The sequence below is a fragment of the Drosophila biarmipes genome, chromosome 3L (assembly GCF_025231255.1).
Source record: "Drosophila biarmipes strain raj3 chromosome 3L, RU_DBia_V1.1, whole genome shotgun sequence".
In the NCBI taxonomy this organism is placed as follows: Eukaryota; Metazoa; Arthropoda; class Insecta; order Diptera; family Drosophilidae; genus Drosophila; species Drosophila biarmipes.
Genome location: NC_066613.1, coordinates 6149284 through 6173131, shown reverse-complemented (window position 1 = coordinate 6173131; position 23848 = coordinate 6149284). Strand labels below are relative to the sequence as shown.

Below are 23848 nucleotides of genomic sequence, written 5' to 3'. Positions count from 1 at the left end.
ATAATAACAAATTGCACAGAATTGTCATGGAACACCCAAGAAAAAAGCTGGCTAAACCCATTCAACAATTGGACAAAGGCAAACTAACAGCCTAACTACTGATGCAGGATTTATTGTTGGCAGGGGAATAATAAAGTAAAATTAAATGAAAAAGAGAAATTAAAATACACATTCTCACAATAATATTCAGTTATTTTATTGATAAATGTTATCTTTTGATTAAAAATACCCTGTGTTTTCTCGTGATCAATGGATTTATTTAAATAATGTCAGTTAGAGAATAGAAAATTATTATGAAAGTTATAAAAAATTAATGTCACATTCCAAATATAATAGTTTTAGAGTTATGTATATTTTCCATTTTGTAAGTTGACCACAATAAGCCTGTGTGTAAGGACTCCTGCCCTTTACTTCGCCGTTCTCCTAAACCAAAATTTAAATATATCAATAAATTATAACAAACAGACACCTGATTTCTCCACCATGTTATTGCCCCAAACTTTACCAGTGACTCACACTCTACAAATTATTCATTCTACGCAGATCTAGACTCCCGCCCACCCAATTCATCAATCGGCACCGGCACAATATTTTCATAACAATTAATTCCATTGATACACATTTGGTGGTTTCTTTCGGTTGGCCACCTGCAGAGCATTGAAATTCGAAATTTGTTTTCGTTGCAATTAGAGGTGCATTGGGAGGTGCATTTTTGGGGCGGCAGACCGTTTAAGGGGTCCCCGAGGAGCCGTAGCCCCAAGAACGCGCTTTTCCGAGGGATACTTTATGGCCAAAACAGAAGACGGCCGAGAGCAGTTGTTTACCTGCGCAGCCAAAAAACAACGTCCAGAAATTATGGCACGCGTGCTGGGGCAATTAGTTGGAGGGCTATGGATCGGGAGGGGCTCAGATACTATATCTGTCGGATTCGCAACGGGGGCGGCACTCAATTTGCCATTTTTATGAGGCGCGCGAAAGCGAATTGAAAACAGCCCACGAAGTATTTCACTTGTGTTCTCTTTCTGTGTCGGAGGGTAAACAATCCAGTCTGGGAGTGAGTCAGCGGGAATTAAGAAGCCCATCATGCTGGTGGAAGTGCACTCTTCAGCGGGAAACTGTCGTCGCCCCTTGGAAATAAATCACTCTGAGAATACTCGCAATTTTCGTGGTACCCGCACTCATTTGTTAATCGTAATGATTTGTGCAAATGCCGTTAAATGCCATTTGACATTTGTCAAACTGGAGTGACCTCAATGCGCGAGTGGGCGAAGTGCCACCCACCCACTCCTACAGTGTGCACTGAAAAAAATAACTACATGTACCTTTAGTTTTTCTGTTCATAGTTTCCTTATATACTTTTTGACCCTCACTTAAATGTTTATGGTAATTTTTAAGAATAAACAGAAGGGGTTAAATATTAAATTAGAAACTTATTTTCTTCTGAGTGCACGAAGGAAGTGGTCGATTGTGCCAGGGACCAAATTGAAACTGATGATCCGACACTCACTCAGTCACTCAGCCATTTCCTCAGCTTCTCAACTCTGCAGCTGCCAAGTGAGCCATTAGTCGACCCTGCCCTCTGCCCTCGGCTTAATCAAAATCTATGATGTGTTATTTAATTAAAATTATAAATACTACAAACAATAAATGCGACACTGTTTGCCTTGGTTATCTGTCAACTGGCAGTTGAATGAAGTGTTTACTTTTGGGCTTTCAATGTCGCTCTCCCAAATGAACGCATTTTTTCACATCAAGGGAAAATTAATTTGTAAATGCAATATGCAACATGAGTTATGCTGACACATAGGTAGCTAAAAGCTGAAATTATTGAATACTTTAATAACAAAGTAATTACAATTTGTGGGCATTTTGGTAAATCAAAAAGGAAATACTTCAATTTTAGCCCGAAGTACAATACAAAGGAATGAAAAATAAATATATGTCCTCGGTTAAAATTACATACATGTTTTCCTATTTATTTAATTTAAATAAACAGATGATTGATTCACTTTAGTTTTCAAGCAGGTTTTTTTTAAATAAATGAAACAATTAAGGAGTACAGTTAGGGGCTTTTATCTGTGTAAACCAATTATTAGCATTTTCTGAAAATTTGTCAGTTTTAAACTGCCGAGATAGAGCCCCTGGATAAACCATAATTTATGACCTTAGACAGCCGCATATACAGTGCATACCGAAAGTCGTTGAACCGATTTCCTCGCAACACTTGGCTTGCCGAAACCCCTTTATTTTTTGTTATTTGCTGCAATTTCCACTGATTAATTAATAACAATAAAATGGATTGGAGAGCGGGCGGAAAACGGAAATAAAAAAGTTAATGATTAAACACAGTGGCCATCCAACAAAGGCGACACAGCAACAACAGCATCAATTTGTTGGTTGCTTTTGATTTATAGTGGGAAATGCGGAAAGGCGTAGCACACTTTCGGGGCGTTTTCCGGGCGCAGTGGAAAATGCTGCAGCTGGAGGAAAAGCTATAAATCAGCAAATGGTAAAAGTGGGCGACAACGCGCTTTGTTGCAGTCGCCATGGATGCAGTTTTGTTGTTGTCGTCGCTCCGGTTGTTTTTTAACACTTTCCTGGGATGTGCAAAAATTCAATGAAGCGACCAGCAGCGACAAAACGGCGGAGCGGCGGCAAAAACCTGACAGCAGGCGCACGAAAAATTTGCATCACACAAACAGCAAGTACGCAAACACATAAAGCAGCGGAACATACGGCTCAAAACACAAGTGCAGGAAGAGAAATAGTTTATAGACTTCATATATTAATGTAATTTCAGGTCCCAACCCTGGTGTAATCCTAGGAAATACAAGGGGTATAGTATCATCTCCCATGCCTAATTGATGCCCTACTTTTCGCTTACTTTAAACTTGTCATTTTTTTCGTAGGCCCTTACATAATTTGTCCTTAAAAACATTAAATTTATTTAGTAGAAGTAATATTTTATGCTACCTAGTTATACATATTTATAACTAAATTTTAACAATTTTACATTTTAATCTTCAACCACACCACCGGTACAACGGCCTTTACTTACGAGAATAAAAGTATTAAAGTCCCATATATGCCACTTCCATTTTTTTTTAATTTTCTGATTCCATAAGCAATATTAAGAAGCTTATGCAAACAATCAAAATCCGAAAAAGAGTTTAAGTAAAATCGTTTAATGTTTTTGCCTGTGCAGCCCCGAACACTGGGTGAGAGACACACGAAATGTTAATGCAAATAAATTGCCTGCTGACTTTATTTAAATTTCCCATAAGACACACATGAGCGAGGACTAACGCCAGAGGGAGGTGGAAGTGCCGGGAAGGAGCGGGTGATAAATGGGGAGGGACCGAGGTCCTGGGAGTGCTGAAGGAGCCTCCTAAGCAAAGTGTAGGCCGGAGTTTCCATCCGCTCCCCAACAGACATGTGTTGCCTGTGGCAGCTTTTTGTAATTTTAATTTTGATTTTAATTTGTGTTGAAATATTTACATAATCACTGACTGACAACACGGCGAAAGACGAAACAGAACCCGGTCTTCGGGAGGTGGAGGCGGAGATTTGAATGGAACAGCTGCTTGGGCGCAGCAGATTTTTGTATCAAACTTTAATGAAAATTTATAAGGTCTGCATGAATGATTAAGTAACCATGTGGTGGTCTGAAGTGTGTGCGTTTTGCATTTCTTGTCTTCTAACTTGGCTTAGCTTGTTCTTCATAACTTGGAGGCTTGAAGTTTTAAAGAAGCAATAAGGAATTTGATTGCCTGTTCAGGAACGTTGATATTAAATGTGCCGGCAAACTGTTGCCAATTCGTCCTAAAACCCTGGATTAGAAGAAGTTATGGAAATCAAGCAGGACTAAAATAAAATACGGCAGTATTTTTAAGTTTAATCAAATTTATTAAGAGTGGTCAAACTAAAATTAACACGGAATAACTAAAATGTTTACGATTCCACTGTAATAACCGAAAAACTTCTAGGCTGATCCATGAAATATTTTCTCGGCTGCCCTTCAATTTGAACTCTCGCTTGGATGGTTTTAAGTTCTAATTAGTCTTGAAATACCTGAACCAACACATATACACAATTTGTAAAAGCTCTCAAAGGTTGATGTCTGTTTTAATTGCACCTGGCAGGCCCAAAAAATATGCATAAAAACGCAAACAAACCGGCATATACATACTTTTAATTAGAAGGCAAGCTGAGGCCTACGCTATCCTTAGCCCGTGTTTTGCAATTAACTTTGGCAGAGGCGGCTTGAAGTGCAGCTCGACTATCCGCAAGATGGAATCGCTTTCACTTTGGCAAAAGATCAAAGGCGAGCGTCAAACATATGCCCGACAATGGCTGCCTCACAGATACTTCCTCAACCCCAACTCAAACCCAAAGCCGACATATAGAACGCTTAAAACGAGTCGCGGCCCCACAACAATAACAAATGCAACTCCCAGCGAAAGCTAAGCGCAGCAAAAAATGTTTGTGGGGAAAACCGGAGGGCAGAGAGTAAGTGAATGAAAAGTATTTATGAATGGAATGTAACTACCGCTGGCAGATAAAAGCCGAGGCACGGGCAGTGATGAAAAAGGTACACTTTTCGTAGACCCCGGCAAGGTACCAGAAGCACTTTTATTTAACTACATCCATATATCGATACCAGTCGGTGAATACACACTTATTTCCCCTTTGTTCTAAAACGTAAGGAATTATTTATAAAAAAAAACTAATTTGGTTCATAATGTGTGGAACAGAAAGCTTAAGGTCAGAAAAGTGAAATTCTTTGTCTTGATCAAAATAAAAAATTAATATCTTTGCTGTGTACTGTTATTTAAAGATTTAGGAGGGTTTTTGGGCGATGTTTTTACAAAGAAATTGTTTGTTTTATTTGCATTGTATTATTTGTATTTTAGAAGTTATATATTTATATGTACTGCATGTCATTGTATTCAAACCTTTTATAAAAATGAATTGTTAAGTGTTATCCCAGGAATATCAGAAGATCACAAACATCCCGTAAAATCGTGCTGGATAAAAACGTAGATGCTGGGTACTCAGATGCGTCTATCCAGAGCCCAAGCAGCACTGGCCACACGGGCTACGGGCCATAAATACAGGTAGTCGCTTACTGAATAGCTTCGTAAACGATGCCAACTGAGGGCTGGAGCTGGTTATGGATAGGAGTTGGAGCTAGAGTCCTAAGTGAATTGCCGTACACCGCGCACACGACTTCATGACAATGGGCCTCTCCCAATGGCAATTGTATTGTGAATAGTTTTGCCAAAGTCGCAGTCCTCGGCTCACCCCCACTTGCAAAAGCCCTTTGATTTATGACATGTGCGTTTTAAGTTAGATTCCTGAGCCCCCGTGTGCCTTCCGATGGTGCAGTTCGCTCCTCTATTAATTGGCAAAATTGTTGCCTACTGTTGTGCCGTCTGGCGATGTGGTGAAAAGGGCAGGCTAGTTGGAGTTTGAGAGAGTTGGTTAGAGAGCGTTTTTTTTGTGGTCTGAAAATATAAAAAATAAATCAATATTATGGATCAGCATATATAAAATATTTATTTAATTATTACTACATTTAGCAAGTAAATAAAAATAATTGTACTACCATAAACTAGAACAATTTAAGCTCTAGTAAAGTCGACGTGTTCATCACACCACATTGGAAAGGCCCAGCAAAACAGCTTTGCCTGACAAATCGCATGTTAATTTTTTGTGGAAATGCAAGGATCCCAGGAGCAGCAGCCTCGTGAAGATGCAACTGCAGAGGAGCCGAGGACTCGACTGGGCTCGAAGCGGGAAATCCAGGGGGTTGACGGCATCGCGATGAAATGCTGGCCCGAGCGAGAGCCGCAAATTGCGGCAGAATGCATTTTCAAAAGACAAAACGGGAGAGGAGGATGCAATCTCAAGTGGTTATCTCCGAGGCCCTCTGGACCCGTGGGACGTGGGGACCAAAGTCAACATCAAAGTTCACGCCGACAAAGCGTAGAGAGTAAATGTTTAATGAGCGAGGCGGCCGGGGAGCGTAGTTTGCTAGAAAGGAGTAAAGGATCACGACTCCTTCAAGCCCGGGCGCAAGCCAATTAAAACAAAAGCCAAAAAACAAATGCACTTCAAGCGGGGAAGGCGGGGAATGCGGGGGAAAGCGCGTTTGACAGTGTCAAAGGACCTGGGGAGGGGGAGCCTACCACGTGAAGTGTTTGGCAACATTGTTGGACCTTCCAGGACCCACTCCGGACCCCGGACCCCAGACCCCGAACCCTGAACACCCCTCCCTCGCCAGCACGCACTCCAAGCAACAGTTCTTCTTTGAAGTCAAAAGGATTTTTCCCAGGCTGCAGCGAAAATCGGAGGCACAGTAAATTAGCTACACTTCACTCGAATGTTCCGCCCCAGGGAAAGGGAGGGACACAGCACTTCCACCGGAAAGTGGAAAATTCCATGTGACATCTGCTGCAGTAAGGAGGGCGGGCTAATCAAGGTGGCAAATTAATCGGGCTGGAAGGGGCTTCGGCGGTGGGCTAAGCTGGGATAAAGGAAAGGTATTTGAACTCCGAAGGGAAGCTCGTTTTGATCAGAGAGATCGGTGGACTGAAGAAAAGGTTATACTTTTGGAAATAGCAGGGGTGAGTGGAGCGAAACCGATCCTCGTCGTTCTTGATCCTGAATTTAACGATTAAAACTGGCATTCTCATGCGTGTATTAAATTTGTACTTTCTAATGGCATATCATAAATTCTACCCATTGTATTGTAAAGTCCAGACCGATTTTCATTTCATTTCATCCCAATAGGGAGCCATCGATCAGAAACTTTAAAGGACTATAACTACGCAAATGCATCCCAACTAGAAAAGAAAAAAAGGAAAATAAATCCCATCTTCCCCTTTAATAACCCAATCCTGATCCAGAGCCCATACTTCCTGGCACTTTTCCTCGCGTTTAATTATGCTTAGCTGACAGCGCGAACTACAATGGTATAGCATACTCTACGGCGTGGCGAGCAGGAGGGGAGTACGAGTTGGAGCAGGAGCAGCAGGACAAAGAGGAGGATTAGGTTGAGGAGGGGCTTAGGCCCACTGGCGCCCGGCGATATGTGACGGCCATTTAATTTGATTTATGGCAAGTGAATAGCCTTGATTAGGACGCGTTCGCTACAATGAGAACCGACGACCGCCACAGATGCCTGGGGCACGACGTGGCGGTGGGTGTGCATGTGTGGATGAATTTAACTCAATTTCACATAAATCAAAAATGTAGCCATCGCAAACCCGCTCCCGAACTCGAGTCCCCTTCGCCCTGCCCCTCTTGCCGCACTCACTCATTCATTTCCCCCGTGTGCACCTTGGCGCTAATCGCGTTTCAATTGTTGAAACGAATTGCGAATTGAATGAAGTGTTGAAATTTCAGTAGCCAAGCTCATGGGTTCACTGGGAAAAATATTTAACATTTTGCGAACCGTTCTGTTGTTGGGGAAACGGTGCTGTTTTTTAAATACTGGGAATGGCTTGTTATTTCATATTCTGGTCATTCTTACTAAGGTTATTGTTTTTAGGTCTGGTGTTTCCGTTTTATGTTCTTACATTTAAAATATAAAATATTTCACAAGTACAGTACCATATGAGTAAAATCGCCTTGGGCTAGTATTATAGTCAAAGGTCAAAAAATGTAATAAGCATCGAAAATACCATCATTAATTAAAAATAAACATTACTCATTTATCTAATTAATAATTTAATTGATCTAGTAAATTATATAATAATTTAATTATTGGTTATTTCAAAATAAAATAAAATTAGATATTGCTTCGGACAGACAAAATTTAAATTTCAACTTGCTTATAGTCGTTATAAGTATGTTACTATAACAATGCTAAGCGTTAAACTGGTTAAACTGAAGTTGACTACTACCTCTTCTTTTCCTTTAGTGTATAGGTATAGATTTCCCCTATGAGCGGACAAGTTCATAAAAGTAAATCCAAAGCAGGCAACAATAAGCGAATTTAGGTGTCAAACAGCAGGTGGCAATGGCAGCCAGCGGAAGTCCCTGACGTCCTTCGATTGCGGACTGGGGGTCGGATTCGGATTTAGGGCTGGGTTTGGGGTACGGTTTCTGGGTTCCGGGACTCAGGGACTCCGGGGTTCCGGTGTTCCGGGTCTTTGGGGACGGCTTGGTATCGTCAGAGACAGATGATATCTTAAACACACACACGCACTCAGACAATCACACATGACTACCCAGCCAAATGTTATCAGAAAACCAGCAACCAGCAAAAAACCAAACTGTTGTACAATTTTTGACATGGGTAACACCAAACAAAGGGCCACAAACCTGGGTGGGGCCTTAGATACGTATATATGTATAAGTATACACCACATGTGGAACCTTCTTTCGATATCATTTGGGCAGTGCCTGGGTATTGGCAAACCGCAAGAACATCAACTGATGGCAGATAAATTAAATTTTGCGGTTCTAAATGGGCAATCAATGAGGCGTTCCGCAGCAGGTTTCGTTGCGAAACTCAACTTCCACTCCGAAAACTATGTGGAAATAAAATTTAAAAATTGAACAAACACGAGCCAATAACTTGACCTCCGACAAAGGAGACAGACACGGCCAAAGGGGAGAGAAGAAAGGAGTCCGAAAAGTTGTTAGTGAAACTTTCAGCTACGACATCAAATATTGACTCGAGTCCGCATTTCCCCCGCACAATTCAAGTGGGTGTTGTTGTGTACAGTTGACACCTGGATCTCCTTCTGCGCCCTCGTTTATTGGTATTTATTCGGCAGCCGGAATGCCTAATCAAACAGACGGCGAGTACTTGAAGGGCTGCTTAAGCACACAACATACAACTAATATTGAACGCGATTCGGTGCCTGCCAAAGGAAATCCTTAAAGCCTGAAGCCCTCCAGCTGAATAAGATTGGGTGGAAAGGGAGGAGGGTTAGGATGCTTTGCGATTTTTTTGGCACTTCAGATGCCGAGAAAGCTAAGATGAGGTAAACAACATGAGTCCTGTGCGCCATACAGTCACTGGCAATACCTCTGCTGCCCTCAAATTTTCTAAGACAGTCCCAGAAATACCACAAAAGTTAGTCAATAAAAATTTTTTTTTTAATTTAGAGACCATTTAAATGATTATTCCAGGGACCATCAAAGTTACTTGAAAGCTCATGTAGATACAATGCTGGCTTTCTCCAGAGTTATTGGGCTCTTTCGTGTGCCAGCTTAGCCAACGTCATTTCCCATGTCTTTTAAATTTCCTATAACGGCATTAAACGATTTTGAAAGACTCTAGATAGCCCCTATACCAATTAACCTTTCCTGTCCAATGATCTAGAGTTAATAGCGTAGGTATAAAAGTGGAAGGCGAGGTAGTCGATCTTATCATCTAAGCCCGCTATATTATAATGGTCATCGCTGCATTAATCTAGACCATATTAGCCCGGTTCCCAATCCACAATTCAGCTTCTCTATGATAACGGCATGACAAAAGATACCTTCTCCAATTCAATTCAAGGGGACCAAAGATTGCCCCACCTCGGAAGGTCTTAAATGTACAATTCTTAAACTGTAGATGGGTATTGATAACATACTTCTGTACGGTTCTTGTTTTTTATTGTGAACAACGCTTTAGTTTTTTTTATTAAATTGCTTATACTGCTTAATATTTATGATGGCCTCTTCTACTTCCCAACTATAAATGGCGTAGATCCTTGCACTGGCAGCTCCCACACATATTTCATTGAACTACCTTTGCAGGATTTATCGTTTAGTCTGAAGTCTTTCGAGGGTTTGGACCTGCAGCACATGTGCACGCAATGCTGTTCTCCGCCCCTGTTGTTTGATTGTGTGGGGGCCCACCGATTTATATCTATGAGCTTAGCATTGGTAAACCAATTGTGGATGCCAGTATGGGCGAGGTCATTTCCGGATGTCCAGTGATTAGAGCGAACATCCTTGTTTTTTAAATACCAATTAACGGCATCAAACTCCCGTGAGGCTTCAAAGGTCACCAGTTCGGAACCCAGCTCGCGACAGTTCTCGTAGGCCCTATACCAATTTGCCATCTCCTTTCCGAAGTGAGTATCTTTCATTGATCTTGACGAAGGGGAGTGAGATGAGAGCGTAGATTGGTGGGTCGCCTTAAATTATGGTTGAGGATTAAATAATGAATTAAAGGTATTAAATGTGCTCACCAATTAATATTGCTGGCGAGAGCTAAAATGAGTTGAATAAATTTCTTCAACATTTTTCTTCTGACTTCACAAAAGAGAGCAGTTCGCGCTTGCTTTATACCTTCTTCCTTTCAGTGCTTTCTCCTTATCTGTAACATATGCCCTACATATATTTCTGTTCCTATTCAATCATATTCGTTAATCAACAGTGTTATAATATATATAATCATACAGTGATATCCGTTGATATACAAATACACAATTTGTTGCATTTTAAAACATTTGCTACCATCGAACGATAAGCTTTGAATATATAGGCAGAGATAATTACCGCGCTTTCTTGAACACTTTTTTCCAAATGTTTTTTTCCGCAAAAAATACAAGCTTCTTTTTAAATTGAATTTCCAAGCCGTTTTTTTATTTAAGAAAGTAAGCATTTAGCTCCTACAAATTCCTGCGCCGGTGCCAAGCCCCCTAACATCAATCTAGTAATGCAAGCAATTGCGTTAAGAAAAGGAGGAGATAAAATATTTTCCATTCTATTTTTTACCTTCATATTTTGAATGCTACTTGTAATTTTTTGCCTTTTAAATTTGGAATTTTAGCTTTTAATCGTAAATATTAAGCGCGTTTATATATGTGAATATAGTATGTATTTATAATCATTTTTTGTCTCAAAATTTGATGCCAGAACCTTTGAGTGTTGGATGGTGCGATCGTCACGACATTTTACCTCGTTAGCGGTTTGATATCAATCTTAAAATAGCAGCATGTTCCATTCATTGTTTTAATATTTTTTTCTAGATTAACTTGATAACTTTACTACTCTATTAAAATGTTGGAGCGTGTCCCCTTAACAAAATGATATTTCCTTGTAAATATATATTTTTCCGAAACATTTGACAACTCTCTTCAGTGAAGTATGCCATTTTATCAAAACTATAAAATGTATAGAAGAAATTCGGAGTCAGTGGCCTCAACTAAAGGAAATCAGGTAAATATTTGAGCAACTATTCGAAAACAATGAGACAAAGCTGTGCCCATTGTGACGATTATGTTGCTGCTATAGCGCATAAGAAAGATACAAATCGCTGTCTCACACGTCGCTCTCAAGCTTTGAGTACCTTCCTGGCGTCGATGAGTCGAATTTCGATTAGATTATTTTGGGTGGCGAAAGTTTTGTATCGCTCTCACATACGTATATTGTAAACATATCTCTGGAAATAGCTGAAAAGAATATTTTTTTGAATATAGCAAATTCCGCTATCCTTGTTAACCGCTATAATTATTTTTGGGGCTTAAAAGGCTATTCACCGTATTTTAATTACTGATATTCTATAGCTAATAAGTATTTCGGCGCAACGAGTTTCTACCGTATATTAAATTATTTCTTTACAAAGTTACATTTTTTTTAATTTTTGTGTAGTTAAAGTGGTCTTGGCATCGTTTGGCGTGCACGTATTTAGCCCGATAGCATCTGGGATATGTTCATAGCATTGCAATGTTAACGGCCCTCCCATTGACTATATATGGTCGAATCAACGCTGTGCTCGCAAATAGAAATGTTTGAAACTCTGCAGCTTCTCGTCGTCGCCGTGTCCGGAATTTGGGCAGCAGACTACATGGCGATCCCTGAGGACACATTTGTGGAGTGCACGGACGGACCACCGGGATCGATTCCCATGCACGAGGCTTTCCACGTGGACAACTTGGGAGCCGAAATGGTACCCGAAGGCATTTACATATCGGGGAACGCCACAACCATATGGAACTTTCCGCGCACCGATCGGCTTTCCGTAACTAACTCCCTCCTGAAAAATGGCAACTGAGCCCAAATCCATTGCATTTTCAGGCCAGGATTAGTGTTTTCCATTTCAATCGCGGTACTTGGGAGCCGACGGTTTTCAACGTAGCTACGAAGGACGTCTGCGCTGCGATTTTCGACAAGAACACGTACTGGTACAAATCGTGGTTCCAAAACCTCTTGAACATGGAGGAGATCAAGGAAAAGTGTCTTATAACCAAAGATGTGAGCATGGTAGCTTAGACTTTTTTAATGTGTTCAAGATGTTATGCGTTTTAGACCGTTCTGGTGTACAATCCTTTCGTTTTGAAGTTACGCGTGGAGAACATCATTGGACCCCCTCTCCATGGTCGCTATAAGTCGGTTATTATATTTGAAGCATTCGACGAAAATAACGTACAGCGACCGACATCCTTGTGCTTCGAGTTCAGAGCTCAGGTCGAAAAGATTAGAAAATAATTATGAGAGATATTCTAAAATGTTTTGTTGTAGCAAAACAAAAAACTTTTTGTTGTACGAGTATAGTATTAACAGTTTCTACAATCGATTGACCAATAAAACCTTTCCCCATAGCCTTTTATACTTCTTTCATCCTAAACATCCCCAGTCCCGTCCATACTCAACAGTTGGTCAGTTCCTTCGAGTGGGTCAATGGCTTAACAGTTCGACGCCAAATGAAAACGGGTCCAAGGGCCTAGGCCAACTCGAGTGAACGAGGCAAAAGCCAATTCCATACAATTTCTATATCAAAAGGTTCTTTTTTCCACCGCAGTCGGAGCCAGCTCGGGGGAAATATTTATTAATTAACCATTATCGTTGACTGGCTCTGGCTGTCTGCTGATTCCGACTCTGCTGCTGATGCGCCCATGATAAATGGACGTCTGAAGTGCAATTTGCATGCGAGCAGAACAAAAACGGAGGAAGTCAGAAAAAAGGGGAGTTGTGGGGAGGAAATCAGCGGCGGCCATTGATGCCATTGAGATGTGGACACAAAACAGCCGGACGGCGGGACAGCCGGACGTGATGGCAACCTGTCCGTTGATGAGCATCATTATGCCAAAGGACATGCTGCTTGTCCTGCGGATCAGGCTCCCAAGAGTTGACAATTATGACAGACGCAGGCAACGGACATTCGTTCTCCGCCGCTGGTGCTGCTGCTGGAATTAACGCCATTTTAATTGAATTTTAATATTTCACACACGACTCAACAGCCGGAAGTGGAAGTCGGCAGTTGGGCGGCGAAGGGCTTTGAAACTCACCCAAAAACCGCAAGTAAAACGTGAAGAGTAGGCGGAATGGTTTATGGCCACCGACCGTAAAGGATGTCCAGGGATCTGGCGCTGACTGACCAATGAAATAGCCATTATGGAAATCTGTTGCCAAGTTTGGTCACATAATGGATAATGATGCATTAAATTCCGGAGTCCTTAAACTGCGGCAAGTGAACTTCAATAATCTGTTTCTGATTTTAAGTTTAAATACTTCCCTTACCCTAGTAATTTTAAAAACATAGCAAAGTTTTAATATAAATTCATTTATTTAACTTTTGTTATCATTAGTGGTTTCCGCTATACCATGAAAAAATTATAGTTCGAACTAAGCAAGGATTTTTAAGACATTAATTTGAACTTGATTCTGTCAGGTTTGTGGCAAACTATCGATAGTTCGAAAATGCAACACTGGCAGCAGTGTTGAACAACGTGCTCAGTAAGGAACTAATTTTATTGGTTGCCCTTTTCCTACAATTTCGGTTTAGGGATTAATAATGGCAGCTCGGATTATTATTTGAGGCTTACCAATTTTCACAACTTGTTTCAGATTTTAACGCGTAGAAAGCGAATAATTCAGGCCAAATATCGTAGTAAACCGCCGCCATCATTCGACCGGCGACTTTGTGAGTTGGAGCGTGGTATAAATAGATTAACCAGAGAAGTTCGGGACTTCAAAAAACGGTTCAGGGAAGTCATTAAGCAGACAGACCCCGACACCCTCTGGAGATAAACTGGCTTTCATGCCAATAATTGAATCCATCGCAGTGCAGCTGTTGGTAGAGGGCCGAGCACCAATTTTGGATCTGTCCTGAAACACAAGGTGGGGATAAGTATAAAATTTCAATGCTGGTCCTTAAAATAACAAAAAAAGCGAAGGTTTTATTGAAATGCATTTCAATTGCATTAAAAAAATTTAAATAAAATTTTATATTTTTTGTATAGCTAATTAATAAGAAATGACCTAACATTCCGTTTTACAAGAAATATTTTTTAAAACAAACAAAAATATTGTATTAAATATTTTACCATATATGTAGTAGGTGTATAAATGCTAGTTTCATAAACTAAGTTCCTTGAAATTTCGTTAAGATGTTACCTAACAACTAAAATTACTGAAAGCTTTGCTTTCTTGTACTGAATGTTTATTAATCCATATAGGAAATAGATGTACAAATGGAGGTAATGACTGCAGTAAATGAGGGCATTGCTATTCATTTATTTTAAATATTTAAAACGCAAGTATTAACAATTTCAATTATAAAAATTAATATATAATTTTGTTTAATTATATTATGGGTCAAAATAAGTAACACTATCTAATAAAACTTGTACTCAACAACATTCAAGAGGCTGCGAAAGCAGAAATGCCATGTGTCCATATCTATGTACTGATTTTAAACCTCAAATCGGCGTATATAGCCACCAGGATGTGCACAAAAACCTGATCAAATATTTTGTCACGACCAACAATTTCCTGAAGGGACACCGCTGGGATGTGCCAGTGTCCAAATATTAAATGCCATTGTGACAAACGCCGCCAACTGGCTATGAAACAGCCAACTATTGATGATGATGAGGACGTGGTGCCCCAGACCACCGGCGACCATTCGAGGAGTCGCCGTTTGCAATCAGCGAGGGGTGTGACATCGCAGTTGGCAATTTCTTCGTGTAACATGCAAATTTCAACGATTTTCAATCACAAGTTCGCACTCTCTGCAGCTTTGGGCATTTGGCCAGGGCTGGCGGTTTGGACACATTTCGAGTCGCGAAATCTAACTAAAATGATATATTCAGTCAGTCTTAAACTTACAGAAGCATTTACTTACAAGAAAAATGTATATCTTATCAGGTACAATTGTTATTATGGTTTTATATTTTACTTAATGTAATTATTTTACTTTTTTAATCAAAGTTTTATGCATTTTACAACCACAAAAAATAAAAAAAATATTCATCTAAGCAGAGACTTTATTTTTCAGCTTAGCTCTTTATTTTGACTACGAATCTAGACAAAAAACTAGTTAAGATGTTATAAATTGCCCTTTATATATGTGCAGATAGTGTTCAACATATATGGAAATGTAAACCATTCCAACGAATTTATGTGTTAAATTACCATAAATATAACCGATTAATAAACTTAAGATACACTTTTAAAAGGTATTTCAACTTTTAGAAACTTTTCCATACAATTTATGAAAGTTAGAAAGTCCTTCGTTTGGCAATTTCGGGCCCATCCCTGACATCAAACACGCAACACTGCTCTGTGCTTTGCTTTGCACGGACGCACAGTGCGTATGAGCAATGGAAAAGTAATTAAATTTAACAGGCAGAAGCGGGAACTGCGCAGAGCCATGTGCCCTGTCCTCCGATGTCGATTTCCCGGCTAGTTAGACTCACAAAATAAAAAAGAAATATTGGGAAAACTGCCATTATTAACGCATTGAGCGCGGCGCCGACAGCTGTTGCACCCCTTCAAAAGGATGAAATGGGGGCGGGTAGGTGCCATGTTGACACTTTGCGAGACCAAATGACATTTATTGAAATTTCATCATTAAGAGCCGAAGTAGGGAGCCATTCCCCAAACTGTTTGTGAACTTTGCTGCTCATCGGACTTATTTAAATTCGAATTGCGACACGTGCGGGGTAGTAGTAGAGTAGATTGTCATATCACCATCAGGTTATCAAAGAAGCGGCTCACTGAAAATGCTGTCAACCCTTGCCGCTGGAAATCACTTTTTTGGCATAGCAAACAACAACTCAGTGAACCGAAAAATATCCCCAAGGAACGCAACCAACATTTTTCACATTTTTGCATAATTTTCAAGAAAAACTTTTCAAGTTACGGGAAGGTGACAGAAATCCTCGTCATCCCCCTTATCGAAGAATGATATGTGAGTTTATAATTCGAATGTAATATGCTTTAGGCAAATTGATGAAGACGAGGGTTGCGCTTGGGATCGATATAATGCGAAAGTAATACTTCGATTGGGGAACCCAAAGTTTGTGAAAAGAAAAGATGCATACCCAAAGCGTGGAGGAAATAAATGGGATGTTCAATCCAGAAACCAAATTTATACCATGGTGCGCTTGATTCTGATGGGTTCACTGAATGCTCTCAACTCAATTATTGCAAGCTCTAAAAATTCAAGGTTCATGTACAACAATTTTGGGAGTACAAATTTAAGAATATTATATTATATATATTTATTTTATGATGTTTGAATAAGAATAAGAACTGCACTTCTGAATGCAGTGTCTTTTTTAATTCAGCATTCGACCACATAATTAGGTAACCGCTATGCTTTTATTGATTTTAAGAGGTCTTTCAGCCTAAAAAAGAAAACAAATGTGACGAGAAGAAGTGATTGCAAAACGCCAATAAAAGTGGAATTACAATCAATTGCCCGCGCCCCTGACTTCGCCACTTAACCACCCCGGAATCCCGCCCGTAAGTCCCCCGGACCACATCAAAAAGCAACCCCTGCAAACATTCCCTTGGAAGGCTATGGCTATATCCTCGTTCTTGGGACTTGACCAGCCTGGGGCTCGTCGGCCTGGCGTCTAATCAAAAATGCAATGTTTGGCTTGGTTAAGCGGAAATCGGTAGATTGCGTTCGCACAGTTTTCGCTTGTTGATATTAACACATTCCTCCCACTCCGTTCCCCAGCCCATCAACACCCCCGATTGATGGGCGGTGCGCAGGCTGGGGCGGAGGTGGGTTAATGAAACGTCACAGATGATGACGACGTCGGCATAAGATTTCAATGATATGTCAAAACTGAGTGATGCTGATGATGGATGGGTGGTCATAATACAGTATCCTTCGTCCTCGGTGCACGTTGCGAAAAGGTTTATTCCTGCAGAAGTCCTTTGAAAGTTTAAGTGACAGAAATATAAACAGTTATTAAAAGATTAATAGAGTATTGAAACCATAATTTAAGGAATAGTTATCTCTTCCTAAACATAGTTCCGCACTTTTTTTAAGAACTACTTATTACCTCTATAATTTAAGGCGTTTTTAAGGTATTACTTGTTATGATTAACAGACAACTACATATAAATCTGTTTCAATCAAATTTAGTAAAATAAGAAAGTTAATAAATCGTAGAATTCTCTCCATTTATAAATTAATTAAGAAAAATACGTTTTTCAATTCTGTAACCTTTCGTTTTTTAACAGAAAACTATATTTCTTCGAGTGCCTGCGTCCACATTCCCCTTTCTGTCGCCTTCGCCCTTTTGCGCCTCATACATCACACGCTTCTACGCATAAATTTGGGAAATTTGGACCAACTTGAGCCGCATTTACATGGGATTTTCACGGCGGGGAGCAAGGAAAGGGGCTGGCGGAAAGTGGTGGCTTAGATGGACCTCGACGGTGGGTGGTTTTCGGCAGGGGATGGAGGCCGGGCGCCATCAGAAGACAAACAAACCCGGCATCCGCTTGGTGGCAATTTCCGTTTTGTCACTTAACGCACATCAAATGCAATTTTCCTAGGCAAATAACATAATCAGGCGAAAAGTAGATGGAGCTTAATACCCAAAACTTGCCCGGCCAAGCAGTGCAGGCACTCAGGTGACATTTATCAGAGCAAAATGCTTTCAATTTGTGTTCCCACTTTCGGCTTACTCTTTTTTTCTGCGCCTCCCACATTGAAATTTGATTTGTCGCTGGCAAAGTGCAGCGGAATATACATTTTTGTGATGGATATTTGAGCAAAACTTGCCCGAAGTGTCGACAATTGAATTTGCGCTGCTTGTGCAATTTGCGAAATTTGATGTGGCACCATTAGACGCGTCAACGTCGGCTCCCATTGGGGAAGGGGGAGCGGAGGCGAAACCATAATTTTTAATGGCATTTTTATATGGAGCGAAAGTGATTTTATTTAGAAGGTGTCAGCTCGGTTGTCGCCAGGAGCGATGAGGCGGGACGTCACTTTAAATTTATAGGTACGGGCTAAATGGGTAGGCAAAAGAGGTAACAGGTAAATAACTTGAAAAACTTCAAGTAATTTGAATAAATAACAGAACTTAAAACTAGTAGCTCTAGTAGCCCAGATTGACTTGATTTTAAATCAAGTGCATGTTTCAATAGATTTAAACTTGTTTATGCATTTTGGCCAAGTTAAAATATTTTGTTCCAGCTCTTATAACTCCCATAAATTTCTAAAATATTTAATGGAAAAATGCGGAAAATATTTTTGCACTCATGAATGGAATCTTAGACCCAATCAAAGTGAACCTATCTTTAAGCTCGCAGAATCCTTCGTTTTTATTTCCCCCAAAGCAAGACTGAAACCGGAAAGGCCAAACTGGATAATGGGGCCAGGGAAAAGCAAAAGCTTTAGCAGGCAAAGGCTAAAAAGTAAACGCCTTTGGTTAGTGAAAAGTGAAAGAGCAGCGTAAACAAATACGACAGCCGACGACTCGGCAGCAACTTACATCTGCTGATAAAGAAAGCAGCAGGCACCCTTTGGACCACATGCAGTTCATAAATCGTCGAGTGGGAGGTGCAGATAGGATGGCTCGAACGGGGTGCCGGTGCTGCCGACGTCTTTTAATGAAAGATGGCAACAACAACATGGACGATAAAAGGTTGTCATTAAAATTGCAGCGGTTGCTGCTGGTTGCTTCATTAGAGATGGCGCCTCGCCTTTGTTGTGTTGCAAAAAGGGGGGAGCTGGGACGCTTATATTTCAAACTAGGTTGCCATTTTGGGTAAATACTGCGAGCACCGTGATGAACTCGCCAGAGTCATTGAATCTAGATGAAAGTGGAATTTGTAATGGAAAAAATAAAAATGACTAGGGAAGGGCATTTTCTTTAAGAGATCAAGAGCTAAAGCTAGGATGAAAGTTTTCGAAAATACTTGAACAGTTGCCGGACTGATGGAAAAGCTTATGTTTTCAGAGGAAGCCAGATGGGTGCAAAATAGTTGGGTTGGTGCGCAGCCAGATGGCTCAAAAAAGATTTCATAATTTAAGCGTTTTATGTTTTGAAATCGGTTTACATACGAAGTGCCTACTTTCGCAATAGTAAATATTTACTACTTAAAACCCACTGTTGCGCCTTGAGCTGATTTACTAACTCCCGTTCTTTTGTGAATATTAAAATTGTTAGTTCTGAAGTCGTCTGTCCGAAGAAGTTATAATACTTTTCACTTCAACTTCTTAATTACCTTCCAACGATTTCATTTATTATTCTTGATCAACAGCATTCTAAACTAAAACAAGCGCTTCGAGGGCTCCGAGGGAGGGCCTTCCCCGTCCACCGGACGAGCCAGTTCGATGGAGTTGATCCTGACCATGGTGTGCGGGGACCGCTGGAAGTTGATCCTCATGTACTGCTTCCTGCGCTTCTTCCGGAAGTGGGTCTTCGTGTGGCTGAGTGTCTTCTCCACCACTGTGGCCTTCACGGAAACAAGTCCGGGTTCCAGAATGGGCCTGCCCACGAGGGTGAAGTCCCGGGCGCCGGCCAGAAGGACCTTGTCCAGGCTGATCTCATCGCCTATCGTTGGGGGCCAGTATCCCTCCACCAGGATGATGTCGCCAGGGGTTATTTTGAATTGCTTGCCGCACAGATGGACCACCGCGAAAAGGCGTCCCTGCTCGGACTTTTGCACCTGGCGGTTGATTCGGTCGCAGATGCTCTGGCACTCCTTCTGCTGGTCCTTGGCTATGGCGGATATATCCACGGATTCCGTCGCCGGTTTATTTTGCTGCCCAAACGCCGGCGAAACGCTCAGCGAGCGCATGGCACCTGCAAAAGATTGAGAACCTTGTTATGTCACATTGTTTACATCGTCTTTACCATATCCACTCACCTGCTAGCGACAAACTGCGATTGGGCGCCTGCCGCAGCACCTGGCGCACACTTTGCGCTAAGAAAGACATGGTTTTGGGCTGTTTTTAACTCAAAAATACATAAATAATTCAGATCAGACAAAAGTTGGCGAAGCGACGAAAAGTAAAATGACCTAACGCATCGCAAAACAGCTGAGCTAACATACGTGGGTTAACATCTCTGTTATACACAGCTCCAGCTTTTTCGCTTGAATCTGGCTATTCTTTTAAAGTAGCATCACTATGTTGCAAAAGGACGAATTTTAATCCAAAGCAGAAACTAAAATTCGTGCAACTGTTTTTTGTTTAACTGAAATATAGTAATTATAGTTAGAATTGTTAGTTTGTCTAACTTTAAGGTGAAAGAAGGTGAACGAACAAGGTTATTAAAAATTCGGATAAATTAAAAAAAAAAAACCAAAAAGTGAATTTAGATTAATCGTTTTTAAATATGCTGGTGGTATTTTCCAATCGTTTTTTACGGGACTTCCTTAGCTAATACGACGAATAGCGTTGCCTTAGTAGAAATATCGTGACAAAAATTAAAAATACGGACTTCACTTTTATGATGTACTAAAATAGCTGTACGATTTTTGGCAAAGAGAGTACGGTCTACATAGCCGCAAAACTGAAATTCTGCTATCGAAACTATTACCGATCGAAAATCAATTTTCGGACCTAGATTTTGTCATTGTTCTACTTGACGCACTGCTCACATGTTAATTCAATTAAAATTGAACGAATAAAATTATATTATTATAGCATATTATAAAGTATTATAGCATTCCCACTCCCAAACAAATTATTTTAAGAACAAATGTGTTTCTAAACAGATAAAAATTTGAGGGCTAGCTTTGAATTTTTGCATACCGGGATCTGTACAATTTAATTTTAATTAATCATTTTTAATAAATTAAATATTATTTTGTTCGTGTTTTTTCGCAGCCATCTACCTTCCGGAAGAAAATGAAAAGATGCTTGTTGAGTATAGGGTAAGGGGGTTAAGGAGGATGGGGTGGAACAACCTTTTGTTGGGCAACATCTAATATTAGTAATTTATTAATATTAATATTCACAAATTGACACACATATTTATTTCTCAAATTAGTTTGACTAAAAACTTACCTTGCGAATAGGTCGAGTCCATCCGGTTTCATGCAATCATGGTTATTCGAATAAATTTTTTGTTTATTTACTTAACTTGCCATTTTAAAAATCTCGATAAGCGTAAAAATTTTAAAATAAAATGTTTTTTATTTAATTGTTTTAATAGAAGAATTCAATTGGTATCAATTTGTTGTGCTTAGCTAGAAGTCATCTTAACAGTTATACATCTAGCTAGCTTTTCAAAAACCTGTCATTACTGACAGCATGTGCTACTCGTGCCAGTGTTGTCAAAGACCAATCAGTCCTCCTATCGATAATAGTCATCGAAACACATGAGCAGGCCCGGCGTTTTCCTATCCGAATTTTGTGCCTAGCAACTTATTTTAGCTCCATAAACAACTAGTAAGTCACTCGGAAAATTGGAAAACAGTAGAACCTACAACCAGTGATATTTGCTGAAGCACGAAATGGCCGAGACCGAGAAAATCGAGGTACGCGACGTGACTCGCATCGAGCGCATTGGCGCCCATTCGCACATTCGCGGATTGGGACTGGACGATGTTCTGGAAGCTCGTCTGGTCTCCCAGGGAATGGTGGGGCAGAAGGACGCCCGCCGCGCCGCCGGAGTGGTGGTGCAGATGGTGCGCGAGGGCAAGATCGCCGGACGATGCATCCTTCTGGCCGGAGAGCCCAGCACCGGCAAAACAGCTATTGCCGTGGGAATGGCCCAGGCTCTGGGCACCGAAACCCCATTCACCAGTATGTCTGGTTCGGAGATATACTCCCTCGAGATGAGCAAGACCGAGGCCTTGTCACAGGCGCTGCGCAAAAGTATTGGCGTTCGCATCAAGGAGGAAACCGAGATCATCGAGGGCGAGGTGGTGGAGATCCAAATCGAGCGCCCAGCCACGGGAACTGGTCAGAAGGTGGGCAAGGTAACCCTGAAGACCACCGAGATGGAGACCAACTACGATCTAGGCAACAAGATCATCGAGTGCTTCATGAAGGAGAAGATTCAGGCGGGCGACGTGATCACCATCGATAAGGCCTCCGGCAAGGTCAACAAATTGGGCCGCAGCTTTACCAGAGCCAGGGACTACGACGCCACCGGCGCTCAGACCAGATTCGTTCAGTGCCCCGAGGGGGAGCTCCAGAAACGCAAGGAAGTGGTGCACACCGTGACCCTGCACGAGATCGACGTGATTAACAGTCGCACCCACGGGTTCCTGGCCCTGTTCTCCGGCGATACCGGTGAAATCAAGCAGGAGGTGCGCGACCAAATTAACAACAAGGTGCTTGAGTGGCGCGAGGAAGGCAAGGCCGAGATTAACCCGGGAGTACTTTTCATAGACGAGGTGCACATGCTGGACATTGAGTGCTTCTCCTTCCTGAACCGCGCCTTGGAATCTGACATGGCCCCGGTGGTGGTTATGGCCACCAATCGCGGAATTACTCGCATCAGGGGCACCAACTACCGCAGTCCCCATGGCATCCCCATTGATCTACTTGATCGCATGATCATCATTCGCACAGTTTCCTATTTGGAGAAGGAGGTCAAGGAGATCCTAAAGATCCGTTGCGAGGAGGAGGACTGCATCATGCACCCGGACGCCCTGACCATTCTCACGCGCATTGCCACAGATACGAGCCTGCGCTATGCCATTCAACTTATCACCACAGCCAATTTGGTTTGTCGTCGTCGCAAGGCCACCGAAGTCAACACCGAGGATGTGAAAAAGGTGTACTCGCTGTTCCTGGACGAGAATCGTTCGAGCAAGATCCTAAAGGAGTACCAGGACGACTACATGTTCAGCGAGATCACAGAGGAGCTGGAACAAGATCCTGTTTCTGGAGGCGGAGCGAAGCGTCGTGTGGAGGGCGGCGGGGGAGATGCCCAGCCCATGGAGCACTAGAGCCCAGATCACCCCGAGCAACCTCCCAGTACATTCTCATGACTATTTTATGATCAATAAATAAGTTTCCTTGTATCTACGATTATTCAATCGCGTTTTGATGTTCACGATTGTAGCTAAAAAAGTTGACCAGCTTAAAAATATGTATAAAGTTAAACTTGATATTCCCTCTGAAGTCGCCATATCCATTAGTTAAGTCTTATTACTAGAATCCAGAGTACTTTGTCGGAGTCGATCTAGCCATTTCAGTATCAACGTTTCAGAAACTAACAGAAGTTCAGATTTCTTAGCTTCGTATGCAGCGCCAATGTACCACTCCAAATACCACGCCCACAAACAGCCCCAAACTAAGGCTTCTACAGTTTCGGTTAAACAAATTTAACTGAAATGTATTCTTCTTGCCAATACCTATCAAGTTTGCCAGGCTCACTCTGATTGTCGAAGCTTCCGAAGGTAGAGCGTTCCAACTCATAAAATCTACTTTATACTCCGAGAAACTATAAAAGCTAAAAACTTCTTGTGTTGCGCAAATTTGTTTCAGCAGGATAGCACACCCGTTCTTAACTTAAACCTGCTTAGTGCGCACAAGAGGACATTGTCTTCGAAAAAAAAGTATGTAACAGATAGAAGGAAGCGCATCCGACCCCATTAAGTATATACATTTGTATTTATGATGTTCTCGATCAGGATCACTAGTTAAGTCGATCTAGCCATGTCCGCCAGACCGTCT

The 23848-nt window shown here is 41.3% G+C and overlaps 4 protein-coding genes across 4 annotated transcripts; 2 read left to right on the top strand and 2 right to left on the bottom strand.

The window, feature by feature from the left end:
* Window positions 1-9686: 9686 nt before the first annotated feature.
* Window positions 9687-10116, bottom strand: LOC108035871 (C-type lectin 37Da-like). Its single transcript, XM_050886683.1, has one exon. The coding sequence runs from the start codon at window positions 10095-10097 to the stop codon at window positions 9687-9689; it is 411 nt and encodes a 136-aa protein (XP_050742640.1). The 5' UTR covers window positions 10098-10116.
* Window positions 10117-11753: 1637 nt separating this feature from the next.
* On the top strand, window positions 11754-12554 carry LOC108035889 (uncharacterized). The gene is made up of 3 exons (XM_017111644.3): window positions 11754-11974; window positions 12031-12207; window positions 12262-12554. Exons 1-3 carry the CDS (start codon window positions 11801-11803, stop codon window positions 12439-12441), a joined length of 531 nt encoding a protein of 176 aa, XP_016967133.1. The 5' UTR covers window positions 11754-11800; the 3' UTR covers window positions 12442-12554.
* A 6863-nt stretch (window positions 12555-19417) lies between these two features.
* On the bottom strand, window positions 19418-20237 carry LOC108035875 (39S ribosomal protein L21, mitochondrial). Its single transcript, XM_017111624.3, has 2 exons — window positions 20080-20237; window positions 19418-20015 (listed from the first exon to the last, which is right to left on the bottom strand). Exons 1-2 carry the CDS (start codon window positions 20147-20149, stop codon window positions 19480-19482), a joined length of 606 nt encoding a protein of 201 aa, XP_016967113.1. The 5' UTR covers window positions 20150-20237; the 3' UTR covers window positions 19418-19479.
* Window positions 20238-21499: 1262 nt separating this feature from the next.
* Window positions 21500-23203, top strand: LOC108035962 (ruvB-like helicase 2). Its single transcript, XM_017111775.3, has one exon. The coding sequence runs from the start codon at window positions 21673-21675 to the stop codon at window positions 23116-23118; it is 1446 nt and encodes a 481-aa protein (XP_016967264.1). The 5' UTR covers window positions 21500-21672; the 3' UTR covers window positions 23119-23203.
* The last annotated feature ends 645 nt before the right edge of the window (window positions 23204-23848 follow it).